Genomic DNA, 20,331 nt, shown 5'->3' with positions numbered 1-20,331 from the left:
ACCTAGTCAACATGGTCATCACCTAGCAAATAGGGTCAATTAAACCCCAAAATGAGATGCTCACTTGTTTTAGAATATAAGAAAAAATTGTATCAAAAAAATTTTTTTGATATTTTTTTCCCTTTCAATTTTGTGATTTCTCAGAATTTTGAAGATTCTATTATTTTGTTTTATGAAAATGGCATTCATGTGAATACATCCTTTTCATCATTTATCGACAATGTTTTGGTAGATTTCGAGCCTATAAAAACGGTATTAAAGTCAATGCCTAAACTTCAATAGTAATTATTGTAATTTTAATTAATAAATTACTGGTATATTAAAAAAATTCAACTTTTATTTATTTCAGTAAACTTTAACAGCCATTTTATTGTTATTACTCGAGTTTTTTTTCCTGTAAAAACTATTTAAAAAAATCTATACAGTCAAAATAACTTTATCTTGGCATTTTGCAAAATTTCATGGAATAGAAGAAAAAATTAATTTAATAATATAAATTATTAGAATTTACTTGAATCAATAAATTTTGAGATTGAACTCATTTCACAAACAGATGATGTGCATGAATTCATCAATAAGAGGGAGAGTATCGAAGCCATAGCGCATTCTGTTTATTTGGTTACTCCACTTACGGGGTCATATTTTTGTTCTCCCAAGAGTGACCCTTAACAAGGTGTGACTGTAATAATGTAAAATGTATTTTAACTTCTGTTTCAATCTGTACAGATATAAAAGTAGAGTAATGCATTCAATAAGCATTAGGCTCACAAGAAATTCGCCTCAAAACACAGGCAGCATGCATAGCATGGCATTAACTGCACACACACACAACCACAAAAATAATTATTTTATGCAACACAATAAAACTTTGAAGTATTACAACAATATATTGAGTTATCATATTATTTTTATAATGTTAAAATTTTATGTATTACAATACACTTTATTTTTTAAATTGGTTTTTCTCAAATACAATGTAGTAATGAATGAATAGTTTATAGTAATTGATCTAGGACGGAAAGTGTAGATCTTTGTTATGGTAGAATCATTTTATGGCACTTCATGTACGTATGAAAAAAAAATTAAGAGAAAGACAGTATAAGAGATCCGGAAACAAATTTTATATTTCCTAAATAATGTAATTATCAGTGCTCAAATAAAAATGAATAAATCAAGTACAAACATAAGATATTAACACGGGTTTTTTTTACAAACATCCTTACAATAAATTTCATCACTTCTATGTGAAATATACCTAAACTGAATTGGCACAGACTTACACATTTATTTACTGTAAATATAGTATACAATATTTTAATCTATAATTCGACAACTGCATACTGATATGTCCATGTTGGATATACTGAATACAAACTGAAACTATATACTGCTGACAGAAATTTCTTTATTGTGTATGTATATATTTTATACATAATGACTAGTAGCTTAAAATAATCTAAATAATGTGATGCTATCATTGAGTCTAATACCATTCACTGATGAAATTAGTGAATATTATTACTGTAGCTAAATCAGGGTAAATATTTCCACCAAATACTTTCATAAAATTAAATATAAAAAAATTCTTTTAGCTAATAAACATGATTTTTTAACATCAAATTCTCCTAATTCATTGGTAGTCACCTTATAAGAGTAAGGAGTTAAGAAATTTAAATCATTAAATCAAAATTTCCATGAGGAAATCAACATTTACGAAAAAATTTTCCCCTTCTAATCCAGATGTGTCTATCATATATAACTTGTACTAAATTATTATGTAAGTATTCAAATATTTTCTACTCTGCAGCACATAATTGTATTAATAATGTTTTTTTTTTTAAATTTCACATGTTTAATATATATCACACACAATTTCTATTTTATTTAAATTATATTTAACAAACTATGTTTGCATAAAAATTGTTTGTTCAGGTTCGAAGACCGTCGTCCATTTGAGTTAGTTCTCCACATTTCCCCAACACTAGTGGTCAGCAAAAGACTTTTAATTCAGTTTTATCAATTCTCCTGAAGATGCCAACCACTAGTGTTGGGGAATAGTTAATTAACTCAAATGAACAATGGTCTTCGAATCCGAGTAAACAATTTTCATCAAATGATGGCCGCGAAAACTTTAACTATTTATATGTTAGCATAACTTGGAAAATAAATCAGTTGCTTCATCAGTTAATTATTTCCTTTGGATCACAAAATGAAGCTTTCTGAAACTTTTCAACTGTGATTCATAACATTTTTTTTACCAAAACAGCAAACTAACAGATTATGAAAGTAAATAGTAAAAAATGACTGTTGTGAGCCAGATAGAAAATTTAATAAAGTACAGTATACAGTGGAACTTCAGTTAACAAGAAAAATTTTTAACAAATTTTGATTCGATAAATGAATGAATGATTTGCATTAGAGCAAAAAATTTACACTTTATTTAATTTCATGTGATCACAACAGAGCCAATGGTTTTTTCCCTTTAGCCCACACATTCTGTATAATTGTGGGTAATATTCTCTACTACAGTCCCTGGTTAGTGTATCTCACTCCCAAAATGAACACACATGCAAGTGTGGCCTGTTTACGATATGAAATCAGACGTAGCATTGTAATCACATTTATGTGCACTTAAGAAAATTTTTTTGGTTTGTGTCCAAGTATATGTAGTGACCATGTTGTTTTAGTACTTGTTTTGCAACAATGGCCTCCATGACAAAGAAGGTTGAAAGAAAAGTTGCATAGGAAGATAATTACTCTGGAACTTAAGAAAATCATTGAAAAGCATGAATATGGTATGGGACTAGCCGGCATCGCAAGATTCTATAAGTGTACATCCATGATTTGCACAATATCAAAGAATGAGTGCTAAATACAACAAAGGGAGTTATGAGAGTATTAAAGCAATTACATGTGCTGGAGGATGTAGAAAAGTTGCTGCTCTGTGAATGAACGAAAAGCAGCTAGCTGGTGATACTTAGACCGAGAACATTATTAGCGAGAAGGCAAAGGCCTTGTACCCCGATCTCATGAGCAAATTGCTAAGTATGATAACAGAAAATGGTTTTCAGGCAAGCAGGGGATGGTTTAAAATGGTTATTTGAGGGGCCAGCTCGTCAACAGGAGCTATCAGTTGTTAGAGATTGTGTCCTTGGGAAAGACTATGGGTTTGGAGGCAAATGAGAGCTAATGTAGAAGTGCATGAGCAACTAATCTAACCAAGACGATGTAATTTCTTATTTCAGAGAAATCCTAGAAATGAGGCAACAACAAGTTTCATGTTGTAGGGTTACCAGATTCGTAAAACTGAGAAAGTAGAATACCTGCACACACACCCTCAGTGACGTCACTTATCCCAATTTTCGCAATAGATGGTGCCGCTATTCCAACCAATAAAAAAATAGCCACAACAATAATTTTTCCCAACTCTAAAACATAACCGCTATAAAAAAACACAAACAGAAAAAATTCTGGGAATTTTAGCAGATATTGGTGAATGCATGTGAGGGGAAAAAACCATGAAAACACTCATATCAATGAAGAAATGTTTCAAAATGGAAAAAAAAATTGTTTTCCCAGAAAAAAAAGAAAAATAATTCTGGCAACCTGAAAAAAAGAACAAAAGGGTGAATTTTACGATATGTAGCAGGACGCAGGGAATGACATAAAAAAGAAGGACAGTTGGTAACCCTAACATATTGGATATGCTATTTTTCAAAGTCAGTCACACAAAAAGAATTAGTTTACAGACAACAGTGAGTCTGTAAGTCATCCTAAATGATAGGTCTTTTCTCTCTCATCGCTTAGAGTAGGTTAATTTGTAAGCATAAAATTGTATTGTATGTTTACTTTATGGTGTTCTTGTATTATTCATCATATTATTATACTGTATTATTTCTAATTAATGTGTTGTATTTAAGGCCGTTTTTATTAGTCATTATGTGAATGAATAATTGTGGAACAAATCACCTGAGTTTACATTATATCCTATGGAGAAGTTTGATTTGATATACGAGGGATTCGGATAACAAGCAAGTCACGAAACAAAACATGCTTGTAAACCGAAGTTCCACTGTATTATGAAACATTCAATTTGAGCCAGAAAATAATTATTTTTAAGGCATTTGTAGAATTACCAATAATATATCTTAGACAGGAAAGAAACATAAGCTTTTCCTTAAAAAATTTTTTTTTGATAAATCTTGTAAATTTCATTGATCTATATTCGTTATGACATGCATATCTATTATGATTTACTTGTAAATATCTAGACAAAAACTAACCTTTTTTTTTCTGTTAACAATCAGTACTGATATAGATACTTGCTCTATTTATTTATAAAATAGTTCAATAAAATTTATCAATTTTATACTGAGAAGATCATTAACTTGTCATATGTCAACAAAATCAGGTATATTTGGAGCTCTGACCCTGCAAGATTTGAATATCTTCACATGGCTCACTCTGATTTTATTAACATTACTTTTTGTCACGTTATTTAAACCAATGTCTCATTTCTCTCTATCACAAGTGTCTATTTAAAATTCCAACTAATGGAATTCACAAATAGGGAGGAATATTTTCTCTCCCCAATACATATATAACATACAACTGCATAATTTATAATGGCCGGAACAAATTTATATCCACAGTATCATGATTAAAAAGTCTTTACAAATTTTATGTTTCATATTGTTTGATATATCAATATTGTTTAGTATTATATTTTATTAATGCATCCTATAATCATCTAAAGTTGAAACACAGCACCATAATGTAAAAATTTGTATGTTTTTTTTAAAAATGTAATTAGTGATTAATGATGGAAAATAAAAATAGTTCTCTATATGTATCTTTTAAAAATTTTATTCAAAAGTTTTTTCCTATAAGTTTGATTTCAATTTTTTTTCCCATTCAATCAACTTATCTACTTTCAAAATATCTGAATCATTCTACAAAATCATATGTTAAAATTCTGTCGATTTACATGAATTTTTATTTTAATAATTTGTTATATAAATCCTAATTTATTTTTAAAAGTGCTAAGTTATCTGATAAAGAGAGGGATTGTTATTCATAATCCGTATCATGGTTTTTCCAGAAAAAATCAGATCTAAATGCTAATAAATAAAATATGGCACAAAAATAAAACATCAAATAGAAGCCTAATGTGGTCTATAAAATACAAGGGAAATGTACAGTAAAAACAAATACAAGTAAATAAATACAAAATAATTTGAGATCAAGGTGCTCCTGATTAGATCTGAATTACTTGTATAACTACAAGAAACTTTTTTTAGGAGATAGTTTCTTTTATAAAAGCAAATTTCTGACTTCAGAATGGCTCATGAGAAAAATTAGACAACCACCGCTAATATTTGCATTGAATAAACACATTAGAAAAACAATAAAATGTGTAATACAATCAATTTAAATCAACATGGAATAGTTCAATAGAATAGTTCATAGAAAATGCAATTTTATGCATATTTTGCCTAAACATGACAAAGACAAATAAATCTGAAGAATCCAAATGTTCCTCATGCATATTTTCAAACATTATGTAGCTATGGTAAGACAAAACAGGACCTAAATAAGTTTGCAGAAAAATGCTGTTTCTGTATAAAGATATTGTACTCACAGGCTGATCTTAATAATAAATATTCCCCTTCCTCTTTGGGAACTATTTAGCAGTAAGTCTCAATTTATTGATAACTTTTGATCTTTATTACCTTTATTTGGGCAATTAAAAAATATAGTCCACCCGTCATGTCCATCTCTTGTGCAACCAGACGTATATATGCTCTCTTATGCCTGTGAGGTCTGGGATCCCCACATTCAAACCAACATAGGCAAATTAGAATCTATCCAAAATAACTCCACTCGCTTCATTTTTAACTGTTGGACTTCATCTGTCTCCATATCGGAACTCAAGCGCTAACTCAATATCCAACCGCTCTCCTCCCTTAGACTTATTTCTCGCTTAACTTTTCTTTTCAAAATCCTCAGGATTTTATTAATATCGACAATTCCAATTCTAATCAAACCCTCATATTTCTCTGTTAGACTCAATCACTCCCAAAAATTACAGCCCATCTTTGCCTTTTCAGATTGTCACAAATTTAGTTTCTTCCCAAGAACTATTATCGACTGGAACAACCTACCATCAAATATTGTAGATTGTAGTACGATTTGTGAATTTTCATGTACCATCAACCGTCATTTTCACCATACATAATTTACACATCCTCTTGTATAGGCCTCGGCCAAACAGTATTGAATAAATAAATATAATTAGAAATTCTTAGATGTCACTGGAAATGCACAACAGAAAAAAAGTCTCGTGTAGAGCACTGTTTTTTCAATCAGCACTCCTTGGTCAAACACAGAGGCAATCAAGGACCCCTGAACTATGCCAAAACCACTCACTATATACAGAAGCAGAGTAAAGTCGGTTGAGGCCCTGAGCACAAAAAAGGTTTAAAGTTTGGGTTTTTTAGGGCCCCCAATGCACCCACCATTGACTATATATCTATCCCGATTTCTCTGCTTTGTACTAAAAAAACATCCTGTGGACAGTTTAACAATCTCTAGCAGACTCCTGAGCATATGTGTTACCTTTAAAGAATCACTAGTAGATAGTTTCTATGCTTAGAGACATGGAATTCTAAGAGGTTCTCATTTCTTAGCAAAATCAGTTTTTCCAACAGAAAAGCACCTTGAGTTTCCCACAGCAAGAAAATTTATGCTGGTGTATTTCATAACTTACAGAAATGAATGCCCACTAATTTTGTGGTTGCTCCTTTTTGTCATTATGAATGGGCCATTATATTAAGGAAAAGGGGAATAAAATGCTGAGATCATCATTCTCTTGATGCCGCAATGAATGGAAGTCAACCTTGATTTTATGGTTATCGAGTGAAAACTTTGAGAATTTTGTAAATGTACTGGTAGAAATGATCACTGGACATGAACCATACTAAGAATGTCTAAGAAATACCAGAAAGAAGTATCATGCATCAATTTCCACATTTACAGACAGAAAAACTGTAAGAAGCTTCTTGTAATAAAGTAGGTCAATACCTTTGATCGCCTAACTAATATTCTTATTGACATCCTGCCCTGCAGTACTAGAATATTAATATCAGGGCAAAAATCATACTGTATATTAAAAATTCCCTATGGGAAGAACTATAGTTTTACTACAAATGAAAAACATTAACACATTCCCCCAAAAATGAATTGAAATGTATTTATTCAATGATTTGTTTCACACATATTTCTCTTTATACTGTCTGTGTCATGTTGGGTTCCTATTTCAGCCATTAAATCTTCATTGCGATGGTTCTCAAACTTATGTCACCCACAGCTACTGGCGTAATATGTCATGAACGTCATCTCTGTGACACTCCCTTATCCTAGTTGTCATTATTATTCCCATACATCTAGTTTGTCTGCCACTCGAAGGAAAAGTTTATTAGACATTGTGCATTCATAAAAGCACGAACAAATAAAAAACAAATATCTCCAGCTCGTCGCAATGCCTTTGACAAAGGTTGGCAATGCAAACTTTGAGAAACCCTTCTTTACTGAATTCATGGACTATGTAAAAAATGGACTATGTCCTAAATGCTTTGAGCAGTGAAATCACACTCCTAATACATAATTTTCTGCTCAGTTACATAAATATATATATATATGAGCTCTGAAATTTATCATGCTTTGAATGATTGCAGACAGGTATTCTAATAAAATTCATGTGTGTAACATAGCTTCACATGAATTCATTTGATCAAATTCACACATTGAAAAAAAAAATCATTTCTGGATAAAAATGACTCATCCTTATAAATATGTATAATAATTTCTCCATGAAGAAAAAATCAAGTTTGCTTAAAAATACTTTTAGCATAAGCTTGATGTTACAATTCATCAACAGTTACATCATAATAAAATGTATTATTTTGAAATAACTGAGTAATTTACCTGATATTCACTGATTACATAAAACTTGACATCAAGATTAAACAACAGAGGATAAAATCTTGCAATAAACAGATAAATTTGTATAAAGAAAGAGAAAATAAGCTATTACAAATGTTGTCATATAATAACAAAATGACCCTGCAAAAATAATCTCAACCATTCAACTTCATTAGTTCAAACATTGAATGATTCAGCAATATTTTGAAATATGTAATCCCTTGTTATTAATATTTGTAGGTAAAATAAAAAAAAGAACAGCTGTTTTTGTCTTAAAACTCCACTAATGAATATCACAGTTGACACATTGTCGATAGGAAACCAGGAAAGGCATTTTTCTTTTATCAAGTGCAGAAGATTATGAACACAGTTTAGGGCAAGAATATTGAGAAAACCTAATGGTGGCTATTTTTGCAAGTACAGTATTCCCATTCCCCCATATTAGCCAGTATGCTGTAAAAATCGTGAAATATGAGCATTTTGAATGTTGGAGTCTACTTTACTGCATACCAACTCCGGTTATATATCGCCATACTGCAATTCCCAACCAGTGGATTTGGGTGGGAAATGAAGGCACCATCTATCGGAGGTTGCCCCAGGTTCAGTACGTAAAGAACTTGTTTCTGATGTTCTTCCCCAGATTTAAACCCATGGACCATGACGGTAGCCTTCATGATGGAAGACGAGCACCTTGCCACTGCACCACTCGGGTGCATTGTTGGAGCCTGGTCCATTTCCAGCATGCTGGGGAAAAGTAAGCTTAAATAATGATCATATGCTGCATTCAAAAGACTGATAATTTTTATTGAATACTGAATAAATAAGTAAATCAGAATGAAATAACGGTTTTCTCCTGTAGCAAACATTCGAGAATTTGATAGCGATAATGAAAATCGAAAATTTATTTATTGCTATAATTTAGTTATCATTTGATCATTTTTGTCGCACCACGGTCATTTTCTGCACACGAGGGCTAATTAGACCGGGACCTACAATTTATTGCCGATTCCGAACGGCAGGCTTGTTTCTTATACTCATCGAGAGGTTGGTACGCTAACCCCTCGATGGGGGCCCCCTGCGGTAGCAATTTTTTTTTTGCTGGGGTCTATAATTTAGTTATCCTCAACCTCTAGTGCGAAATGCATACTGTATTTTATGTACATTTTCCTTTCATGTTTAGAGATAGTGTAATACAAAAATAACAGTATATTTCTTCTATCATGTTTTGCAGTATATTTCTTCAATTTTTCACTCTGCTTATTAAAATTTTACAAACATGATCTAGGATTATGAAACTAATTTGCAGCCCACTTATATTTCCATTCAACTCATTTAATCCACGAATATTCTTAGTATCAGACATTTTTCATAAATGTCATACATTCGCAGTTGTGAAAAGAAAATATAAAGCATGAACTGACTGAAAATAGTTTGTAAAACAACAGAAAGAATTCTAAAATGAAACAAAAAGTTAAGGTTCAAAACAGCCATTCATTTGATTCTTAGAGCCAAGATATTTAAGAATTATTCAGAATTTGTGACTCGAATTTCCGAGCATGCCAGAAAATATGGATATTCATAGCATGCTGATCTCCCAGGCTGCTTCCCAGCATGCTGGATACTACAGGGGAATATGGTATGTATTGATAAAGCAGTTATCAGACTTGCTTGAAAATCAGCTATAGAAGAAGCTGTTAAAACTTTTTCTACAGCCAATTTTCATTCAAGCTTGTTTATAAGCATGATAATATATGTATAAAGATAGATCATTTTCATCACACCAGTCATTTTATGCACAGTGGGATTAATTAGAAAGAGAGAACTTAGTGTATATTATCACAAATCTAAAGCTCTTTTATGGTAGGTGTGCTAAATGTTCAGAGTGAGAACTTTTTAAGGCAAATAAATGCATGATAATAACTACAGTATGTGAAAATTTTAAAAAAATTCTGAAAACACAGTTCAATGAAATACGACACATCAGCATATTTTTCCCAAACTGTTCATACACTTTTAGTAAGGTCACTTTGATTATACGACAACATTATTGAGGAATAAATAAGAAAAGAAGCAAAAACGTTAATCACAGATAATTTAAAAAATAAACGCACATGACAATGACACGAAACAATAAATATCCTTAAAAATGACTAAAAATATATAAATAAAGCAAAAATAAATAATTCTAGAAAATGCAGATTCAAGGTAAGCTAATAAGGCATCACATTTATATAAGCAAAAATCTTAGAGTAAAATTCTGTTTTTCCCCCTCATCGTGTCGAATAAATATTCCTTTTATACAGCTTGGCACACATAAAAAACATTTGCATTGCAAGTAAAAATATTTTCTGATACGAAAGCTAGTACAAAGAATACTTTTATCATTCATAAGGATGATGAAAAATACTGCCGTAAAGTTATATAATCCTCGGTTAAACTGTAGTTTCAGCATCAAAGTCTCTACCAGTTAGTTTTGGGATATTCCAGACATTCAAATCTCGATCTGTAAAAAATTAATAAAACTTTATTTTGAAAATGTGACAAAGTTTTCTGAAATTATTGAAAAGACTTTACAATAAAATAGAATCGATTGGTCAAAATTAAGAAATTACAACAATAATAGATCCATATTATATCTCAGGAACCTCATATCGGCTTTTATAAGGATAGCTTATGTCAACACTATCAATATAGTGGAATTAACTTAATTAAAATCAACACTTACTACTTATTTGTCGATTAAGTAGAACACTTATTCCTGATTGGCTTTCTTTGATCTTGGGTAATAATTTTACAGTTTCACTGGTAGTATCTTCATAAACGTGTGGATTTATACCGTTGCATGATGATTCTGTGACAAGCATAAGCTTTTTTACAACGTCTTTGCCAAGAATATTATCAAAAACCGCTTGCAGGAACTGATCATTACTTATGGACAGCTTGAGTTTGTCTCGATGCCACACCAAAATCCGGCATTCTTCGACTGCAGTAATAGAAACCTACAAAAAATATAGGAAACCACAATTACATTACAAAAATGCATTACTATTGTAAATTCACAACTGGTAAGTATTAACCTGGCTTGTGCTATAGAACTATGCTACAAAAATATCGAATGATAATGCATCCAGAATCACAATTTCGCATTAACCTTTTAATCTGTGTTCTCAGTTGTTTAGATGTGTTCTCAGTTGGGAACATTAAAAGGTTAATGACAAAACTGTGATTCTGGTTTTTTTATAAAACGATGAAAGAAATAATATTTTTCCGTTTCTAATTTTAATGTTGTTTGTTTGGGCATGGGCGAATCCAGAAAAGGTACAGGGAAATTTTTTTCCTGAATTTTATGGTCAATATTTCTAAATTAAAGGATCAGAAGGGGGAAATAAGGAAAAATTAGGAAAATCAATTCACATCCTAATTTCGTCGGTGAAACGGTTAAAAAATTCATAAGATAGAAAGATAAAAAGTAGTTTTCCCCCCATGCCAAAATTTCAGGCTCATCTGGAAATTTTTAAAATTCAAAGACTTAACTTATTACCAAGTAGAATCTTGGCACACACACAACGTACATATTTATACATATGTAGTCATACAAAACAATGAAAACAAAACTTTATCCAATAAACATGAACAATATACAGTGAAACCTATCTACAACAATATTTTTTGAAGTCTAGCTAGGAAATGTCTATATTCTAACCTAGAATTGCTGCCTCACGAAATGCTAATGCCTCTACAACAATATTTTTTCTTGGTATGCAGAGTATAATTATATCGATGTTTCACTGCATAATATATGAGCAAGTAAATTATTCAATTCTCATATTTAGGATGACCATGTGACCTGTATTTCTCACTTTTTTCACTAATTTCTCGTATTTTCAATGAAGCCTGATGAATTTTTATTCTTCACTGAAATCAAGGATGAAAATTATTTTTCCAACCTTACAATCTATATTATGAGCATAAGCATATGCAGGATTTTCTCAAGAAAGGTGTTTTAAATAATTTTTTTTGCGAAGGGGAAGGGGAGAATTTCATGTCTTTTACTATAAAATAACACCAAAATCTCAGCTCAAGAGAGGGGTTTGAACCCCAAAACTCCTCCCTTGCGTACGCCAATGATGATGACTATGAATATTCATCTCCCATATCTAGGTTGACCATGTTTCCTAGAGGAAAAATAAAGGCACACTATGATTCAAAGTAGAGGCAAATATGGGGCATCACCAATTATTGCCAAAAGTAAGAAAAGTTGCTAACGAATAAATAATAACTTGCAGAGGTAATCACTTCAAAACTATTTTTATTTCTTAACATGATCTTCACCAATATTTATGCCCCTATTCCATCGTTTTATCAGTGCCCTAATACCAGTTGCATAAAATCCTTTTGGCTAACCACATTTGCAGCCTCGACTTTGCCTCAAGCGATTTTCATCTGTTTAGTCCACAGAAAAACCATCTCGGAGAAAAAACATTTTGCAGACGATGAAGAGGTTCAAGATGTCCTATGGGACTAAGACAGCAAACTAAAGAATTTCATGCAGATGGTATTGCTGCACTGATAAAACGATGAAATAAGTGCGTAAATATTGGTGGAGATGTGTTGGGAAATAAAAATAGTTTAAGTGATTATCTCTGCAAGTTGTTATTTTTTTATTATCTTTTGTGACTTACTTAAAAATGACTTGCCTTTGTATTACAATAGCAAAAAAAAAAAAATTAACATAGAGAAAAAAATTCCCTGCAGATGATATGAAAATCATTTACTTTATAATGATCGCCGGTACACACCCCAAACCATTCTGGTGAATCAAGAAACTGGCGGCTATCAATGATGTGTAGAACTCTGCCGTTTTGAGACACAACAAGCCTATAAGAACAGATTTTTTAAAAACATATTTTAATGAATAATGTTCATTGTCTTTTTTCATGACATATTTCATCAAGCAAACAGAGCATCACATTGACAAACAAATGTTTTTTTTTCAGCAAGCAACATTCACATAAGCACAAATACAAAATAATATTTTTCATCATTCTTCATATTACTCTATGTACAGATGTACAAAGTGGTACCTTGAGTTATGCACATGATTTATTATTACACATTGCTAAGAGTATTAACACTAGAACAACAGATAGCAGTCATTTTAATCACATACATTTTTTTTTAGTTTTGGACAAAAGGAATTGTTATAACAAAGACTATTCCTGTATTCTGTTAATATAAAGAGAGGTTTGAACGGGTGTGTACTCTGGGCTCAGACTTCTGAAGAGTGTCCCAAAACGAGTGTCCCTTTTTTTTCTAGTTATATATATATAATGGGTTCAATATTTTCTTCTGCGTGCCAGGGCCTTAAATGACCCTAATCCATCTCAGGGGTTTGACTATGATTTTTTAAGCTCTTTGAATTCGTAGTTTAATTTTCACAGAGGGTCCAAGGTTTGAAATATAATACTCTTCAGAAATTTGTGGCCTTAAATGACCCTAATCCATCTCAGGGGTTTGACTATGATTTTTTAAGCTCTTTGAATTCGTAGTTTAATTTTCACAGAGGGTCCAAGGTTTGAAATATAATACTCTTCAGAAATTTGTGAAGATATTGCATATGTGGAATTCAAAAACTATAAATATCTGCCAAATCCTTAAAAAGAAAAAAAAATTCACTTGCTCTTGTTGAAAATCGAACCCACGTCCTCTCACTTATTACTGATGAGTACACATTAGACTGCTATGCTAAGGCAACAAACCTCAATCTTTTCTTAAAGCATCATTTCCATGAATTCATCTTTGCATCAGCCAGCTGTTCATTGCCCCCCCCCCCGAGTCAAACGTGGAGTCGACTGATCTAATGTATATATGTATAGATGAATTGACATCATCATCATCGTGCCCCCCCCCCCAGACTTCCAAGTCAATCTTTGCCTATGCAGCTGTTGAAACCTACATATGGATAATGGAGAGTGGCATCATATCCTTGCACAAGTCGTCATCTGGTGGCAGTGTCAGCAATTGTGAGCTTCGGACTGAGTTATGTCTGAGCATCCACATGCGGTCCCCATTAGAGCGCACACATGCTCTAAGGCAGTGTTTCCTTAAAGTGTGTCAAGGCTCCTAGGGGCGTCACCAACTTCTGTCAGGGATGTTGCGGTGAACTGGATAGTGATTTGTGTGCCTATTAATGATTTAAGGTGGTTCATTTACGAGTGAAAATATCAACCAAATTATTCAGATGAATCATGAATTCGGCAAGGAAAACAGTTGATAAAAGTTTGCGAACCACTGCTCTAAGGAAAGATTGAGGTTTGTTGCTACAGTAGTGTAGTGGTCTAAGCCGCTCATCCGGTACGTGAGACGATGTGGGTTAGAGCACTCTTAGAGCTTGTCTAAGTGCCAATGAATGTGCGTACAAAAACTATAACTATTGACCTACAAAAACAATATAGAAATGTTGAATTGCTCAAAATTTTACATTCCATAATTATCCAACGTACAATTATTTTCCTTTCAAGGTCACTTTTGTACCTGTAATGAAATTTTCCGAGTGCTAATATACATGTCATGTACATAGGTGGAGATACTTGAAAGTCTTGGGGGGGGGGGCATAATGATATCAATTCATATATACGGAAATACATTAGATCAGTCTGTTTTACCTTTGATACTGCCCCCTTCCTCCCTGTATCTCCGCCCATGATCATGTACACCCTAGGAAGATCTCAATTACTCTCATGTGAAACACTTGTAACTCAAGATACCATTAGACGATTAACAAATTTAATACACAGGGTGTCCCAGAAATGTGCTACCAAAATGAGAGAGATAATAGACGTTACAAGACAAACAATTTTAACAATAAAACCCAGGGTTTCAACAAGGGCTGAACATGCCGATTTGAAATCTTACATGCCGACTTGAAATAATACATGCCTGAATCAATATTTTGAATGAGGTAGGGTTGAAAAATAGTTGAAAAAAAAAAAAGGGGGGGGGGAAAGAAAACCTCAGACTCAAATAATTTCAGTGGATATGGTAAGACACTGTTACAGTAATACCTCAGTTTTCGTTGACTTTGGTTATTGTCTGTTTCGATTTTCGTCATTTTTTTAACAAACAATTTATGTGTTTTCGTCTGTTGCCTCAGATTTCACCGCTGTGCCCATGTCACCTCTCGCTACTAATTTTCATAATTAAGGACATCATCTTTATAAGGTACAGGAATTTGTGAAGAAAAATCACCCTGACCAAGCTGTTGCAGGCTGTGTCTGCAACTTGTTTTAAACAAATCTTAAACAGGCAGCAGAAACAGACCTCTTTTTGGACAGCTTTCTAGTGCGACATGGGTCCACTGACTCTGAAGATGGTCCTAGTGCAAAAAGACAAAGAATGGAAATGATCCCAGATAGTGTCTTGATACCAAAGGTTTCTATATATATATATGGAGGGCAGATTCTCCTTCCAAACAATATCTGCCCTCTCTCTCTCCCTTTTTGCCGTCTTTCATATGCCAAGAAGAATCATATTTTGGGTAGAAAGGTATAAAAATTTAAAAGCCATGTAAAAATTCATTTATTCTTTACATTAATATTTAAAATTTTGTTAATTCTTTATCGTTTTTAGTATTAAACACTGTATTCATTCTCTATAAAATGTGTTTTTTGGTATTATTTTGGAGTGTCTAGGACTATTGTTTTCGGTTGGATTATCAATGAAAACTGAGGTATCACTGTATTACTAAACTGAACAGCCTGGACATTCTAAGAACTTATATTTTCCATCTGAACGTGTGAGAGAAATGAGCTAACTGGATCACATAGCACGTCACCTAGCACACTTCTTTTATTCACTGTGGCTCCGAACCTGCATATATAGTGTAAAATTAAAAGATGCTCAGTTTCGTTTTTATGAATCATCTTACAAATCCTCCATCCAATTGTGCAGCTGTTTATCTGATTTCAGTTAGTCAAATCCCATTTTAACGAACACCATTATAGCAAAAATCTTGATTGTCATGAAAACTTTCCTAATCCTTGAATAAGTTTACATAGGTACAATGTATTGCAAACTCTGATATTATGAAATGGATAATGCGTTATAATGAATTCAAAAACAACTTCTGAAAATAAAGAAAAGAGTACAGAAGTTTTCCAAAAATCATCCTGTAAAATCTGTTGCAAAAGATTAACTTGAACTGTTGAAGAAGAAGGGTTGTTCTATGACTTGTGAAGAGAAATTTTAACCAATACAGTGAATGAAAAAGAAATCAAATCTGTAGTAAGCCAGTGCTACCCCTTAAGAATGTTTCATATTTCTTGTTTCAAAATGAGTGGCATCATTTCTGAAATTGATGATGGAATAAATAAAAACAATGTGACATTAAAATAACGGCATATCTCCATATACTCTTTCAACATTTTTGAAAAATACAAATTTGAATTTCAAACAACAGTAATAGCATTTCTCAACCTTTAATCCGCAACGATGGCATAAGTGGTCCGCAGGCAGACTTGATAATTCGATTCTAACTGAATGAAAAATTATTTAATTTTAATTCATATTACTAATATCCATATATAAAAATTGTACCTTTTCATACTTAGGTTCCACATACCTCATTATGGAAAATGAGAGAAATTATGATCATACTTCAAATTTTAATGATTGTGGCCAAAAGATGTAATTTGTGACAAATTTGCTTGCTAATTACTGCAAAAATGGGTGAAGTGGGGGGGGGAATTAATGGCTACTACAAATTGCAGTGAACAAAAATATATTTGATAAAAACATTTGAATGAATAGAGGGCCGTATTTCATTAATAATAATAAAAGAAACTGGTCTTATATATGGTAAAATACGGGGCCTCAACAATAGTCATCAGCAACTTTGTTAAAAGTCAGCAAAATCCTAATTAAAATCCCTGAAAAATTTAGGGAAAAATCATTGAAACTGACACATATGTAAGATGAATATTTACATTATCATCATAATAATTATGAAAATGTTGTTTATTCAGTTTTAGTAAATATTTCAAGTTTAAATATGCCTCGTTGAAATAGCTGGTCAAATGCATAGAACGATTCAGATCAACTGAAAATACAAGACAAAGTGGTTTATGTCCCGCAAATTGTTTCAGATATTTTACTGGTCCTTGAGTTCAGAAAGGTTGAGATACGCTGGTTACAGGATCCCATAGAAAAAAAAAAGGCTAGGCTTTCAAATTTTCCAAGATGTAGATGTAGTTTTTTACAGAAAAGGAAGTTTGGACAAAGAGTTGGTTTATTTAAAAAAAATTACGGATTTATTAGCTTGAAATATGTGAAAAGTAAATAAAACTTATTCAAAACAAACTAAATGCCCAATAGATTTGAGTTGGTCCGAGTTATTATTGAAATTTAACTTATTTTCATTATCTAGAACATAAATATATCTAGAAATATTTTTAATGAATGTTAAAACTCATAAAAAATCAAATTCCTTTATAACAAAATTTTTTTATAACTATATGATTTCTTAAGTTCTTTAGAATTTGTTATAATGGGATTCGATATTGCATTTGTATTTTAACAGTTCTTCTCTGCATTTTATAAAACTTACCTTCAAATTTTATGCTGTTTCTGGAATAAATTAAATGATTTTCCATAAAAACGTATGGAAAATCACATTTCAGCTCACAAATGTGTTTCAGCAATAAATTATCTTAATTAGCCGAGATATCACTGTATACAGCAGTGTTTCTCAACATTTTTTTATGGTGCTGATCCCCTGCAGATAAGGTCAATGCCTTGTGGACCACCTAGAATGGAGGTCAATTTCAAGTCTCCTCCCACCCCATAAATCTAAGATATAGTTTTATACAATTTACATAGCATAAATTAAAGTACACTAAAATCTTGATATAACGGTACTCTGCTGACCAAGAAAAAAAATATTGTAGAGCGATTATCGTTATATTGAGAGGCAGCAGTTTAAAATTAAAATAGACATTTCCAAACAAGATTTGAAGAAATATCGTTGTAAGGGGATTTATGACTAAATTGAGTATCACTGTAGCATGGTTTCACTGTAATCATTGTCGATTTTACAGCACTAAATGTGTCATTTGTAATAATGACAGTAAATGATCCTATGGACCCCTAGGCATCCTCAAAAGACAGGTTGAAAAACACTGGTATGCAGGATTCTCTGACGCTTTTAAGAGAAAACAGTTGAGTGTACATTTTTGAGAAATAATGAAAGGAGCTCAAGTGCTTCGCGAGTCCCCTGGATCCTACACACACACAGTTTTTTTTTAAATATATATGTATATATCTTATCTCTCTCCTCTCATTTTAGTAATAGAGTTCTGGCATACCCTGTTTAATTCAATGAAATACAATGAAAAGAGAATGTTTGTCGAGGAAGAAAATGTTGCATAGAGTATGCAAACCTTCCGGATAAGACAAGCGATAGCCTCTCTACTTTAGTCAGTTTCTCAACGCAATACGGTTCTCTGGGTTTCAGCGTTTGTATCTCACGCATACAGTGCACAGCTTTTTTGAACTGGAGACGCGATACTTGTAAGGGTTTGAAAAACTCCCGATAAACCGCTTCTAATTCTCTAGAAAGAGTAACAGGTCGAAGCATATACAATAAGACGCATATATGTACAAGATTAATAACAGTGAACAGAGCATTCCATACAAACGTATCTAAGGCACAAAGTGAGACTAAGCCCCACAGGCTGAAAAAAAACGAGCCGAGCATCAAGCAAGACCTCAGGTACAGCAGTCCGTACATCCCCGCCGGGGCCAGGTACGACACAAACAAGAACACATTCGCCAGTTGGAAAAGTATATTGTTCGGGGATATCCATCCTTCTGGACAGAAAAACAATAAACTCTCGGGGATGAAGGATGAGTTGAGCGAAGAAGACATGGGAAAAGATGCCGTTGCTGAAACATCTTCCATGTGAGATTCTCGTCCAGACGACAATACGCAAACACAATGTAAACAACACAGGCTCTTTCCCCTTTAAATGACCTCAAAACATGTGCGGGGGAAAATTATTTTTCCCTCATTTGTCTCAATAAATGAAACTATATCTAGGGGAAAAAAGCTTCGAAGCGAAATAAATCAGATGACTCATTTCTGTCTCTATAATGAGAGACATTTCGTTTTTAGACACTCTTGAGCGCAAAAAAAAAAATATCACACAGGAGCACAGCACCAAAGCCGGCTTTGATGATGTTGCTGATTATTGGAAAAGAAAAATTGTTCTATTTACGCTGACCATAATTTCTGAAGAAAATGCAGGTTTCTGACGATTGGCACCCACTGAGATATAGTAAACTGTCCTTATAGCTAGACTGACCATATTTCCTCGAGAGAAATACGGGACATTGAGATTCCAAATACGGGAAAATACGGGACATCGCCAATTATCGCCAAAAATGACGCCAAAACCGAGCAAAGTTGCCAAATATTGTTAAAATTACGGTAAAATCACAAGTGCGGGAAATGAAACGTTACTGCAAATTGCAGTGGATTAAAATGAATTTCACGAAAAAAACGTTCACAGAGACAAATGTGGGAGATAAATATTCTCATTTATAGTTATAATTATCATAATATAGTTTATTAGTTGAAAAATAATTTCAATCTTTGACTTCAATAAAGAATAAAAATTCAAGTAAGCGTCGTGTAAAATACGGGAAAAACCGGGACACTTTTGCGAAAAAGTCGGGACGACCAAAAATACAGAAAATACCGGGACTGTCCCGGGAAATGCGGGACGTATGGTCACCCTACTTATAGCCAATACCTTCTAGAGTAGAAAAATGAGTAAAGTTGCCAATTACAGTATCACTAAAATTTGCTAATGACGGAGGGAAATTAAGCTCTATTGCAGATTGTGGCACATTCAAATGCACAGCATGTTCGATAAGTTTGCAAATTGTTTTAAAGTTCACAAAAATTGAAGGAATTTTCGTATTTGAATGAAAGTTTGTGGGAAAAGGAATACTCTCATGAAAGAGATTTTTTTTTTGGCAAAGATAAAAAACAGTTCAAACTTTTGTCAACAGAGGATGCTACAGAAGCAATTCACAGAATTGTGGACTGACTTTTCAATCTCTTTCGTGTCCGTAACATTCGTGAAGCTTGAGCCGGTCGGCGATGCAGTAGCTGAGGTAGAACATCACCATTGGCGTACGCAAAGGGGTTCAACAATTGTCTCAATTATTCAAATGTTCTAATCCCCCAAGCCGAGATTATAGTGTTATTTTACAGGAAAAAAACGTAAACCACCACCCCCCACCCTGAAAATATTCTGCGTATGCCTATGAACATCATAATGAAAA

The 20,331-nt window shown here is 32.7% G+C and overlaps 1 protein-coding gene across 1 annotated transcript; it reads right to left on the bottom strand.

Annotated features, from left to right (window-relative positions):
• Positions 1-8,083: 8,083 nt before the first annotated feature.
• Positions 8,084-19,190, bottom strand: bves (popeye domain cAMP effector bves). Its single transcript, XM_089244503.1, has 4 exons — positions 18,420-19,190; positions 12,759-12,861; positions 10,709-10,982; positions 8,084-10,486 (listed from the first exon to the last, which is right to left on the bottom strand). The coding sequence occupies exons 1-4, from the start codon at positions 18,938-18,940 to the stop codon at positions 10,416-10,418; spliced, it is 969 nt and encodes a 322-aa protein (XP_089100629.1). The 5' UTR covers positions 18,941-19,190; the 3' UTR covers positions 8,084-10,415.
• Between the last annotated feature and the right edge of the window lie 1,141 nt (positions 19,191-20,331).

The sequence above is a fragment of the Pholcus phalangioides genome, unplaced genomic scaffold (genome assembly GCF_987345545.1).
Source record: "Pholcus phalangioides strain wild (caught in Gottingen) unplaced genomic scaffold, Ppha-v1.0 ptg000015l_1, whole genome shotgun sequence".
NCBI classification, from domain to species: Eukaryota; Metazoa; Arthropoda; class Arachnida; order Araneae; family Pholcidae; genus Pholcus; species Pholcus phalangioides.
The sequence above is the reverse complement of the archived record's forward strand: the minus strand, read 5'-3'. Positions and strand labels throughout refer to the sequence as shown.

Bases quoted from the DNA above. Each gene is read 5' to 3' on its own strand.
- bves (XM_089244503.1), bottom strand. From the start codon at position 18,940: ATGGAAGATGTTTCAGCAACGGCATCTTTTCCCATGTCTTCTTCGCTC. The intron at 12,862-18,419 runs GTTTGCATACTC...CTGTTCTTATAG, and splicing joins TCGCTTGTCTTATCCGGAAG to GCTTGTTGTGTCTCAAAACG. The intron at 10,983-12,758 runs GTAAATGATTTT...TATTTTTTGTAG, and splicing joins GTACCGGCGATCATTATAAA to GTTTCTATTACTGCAGTCGA.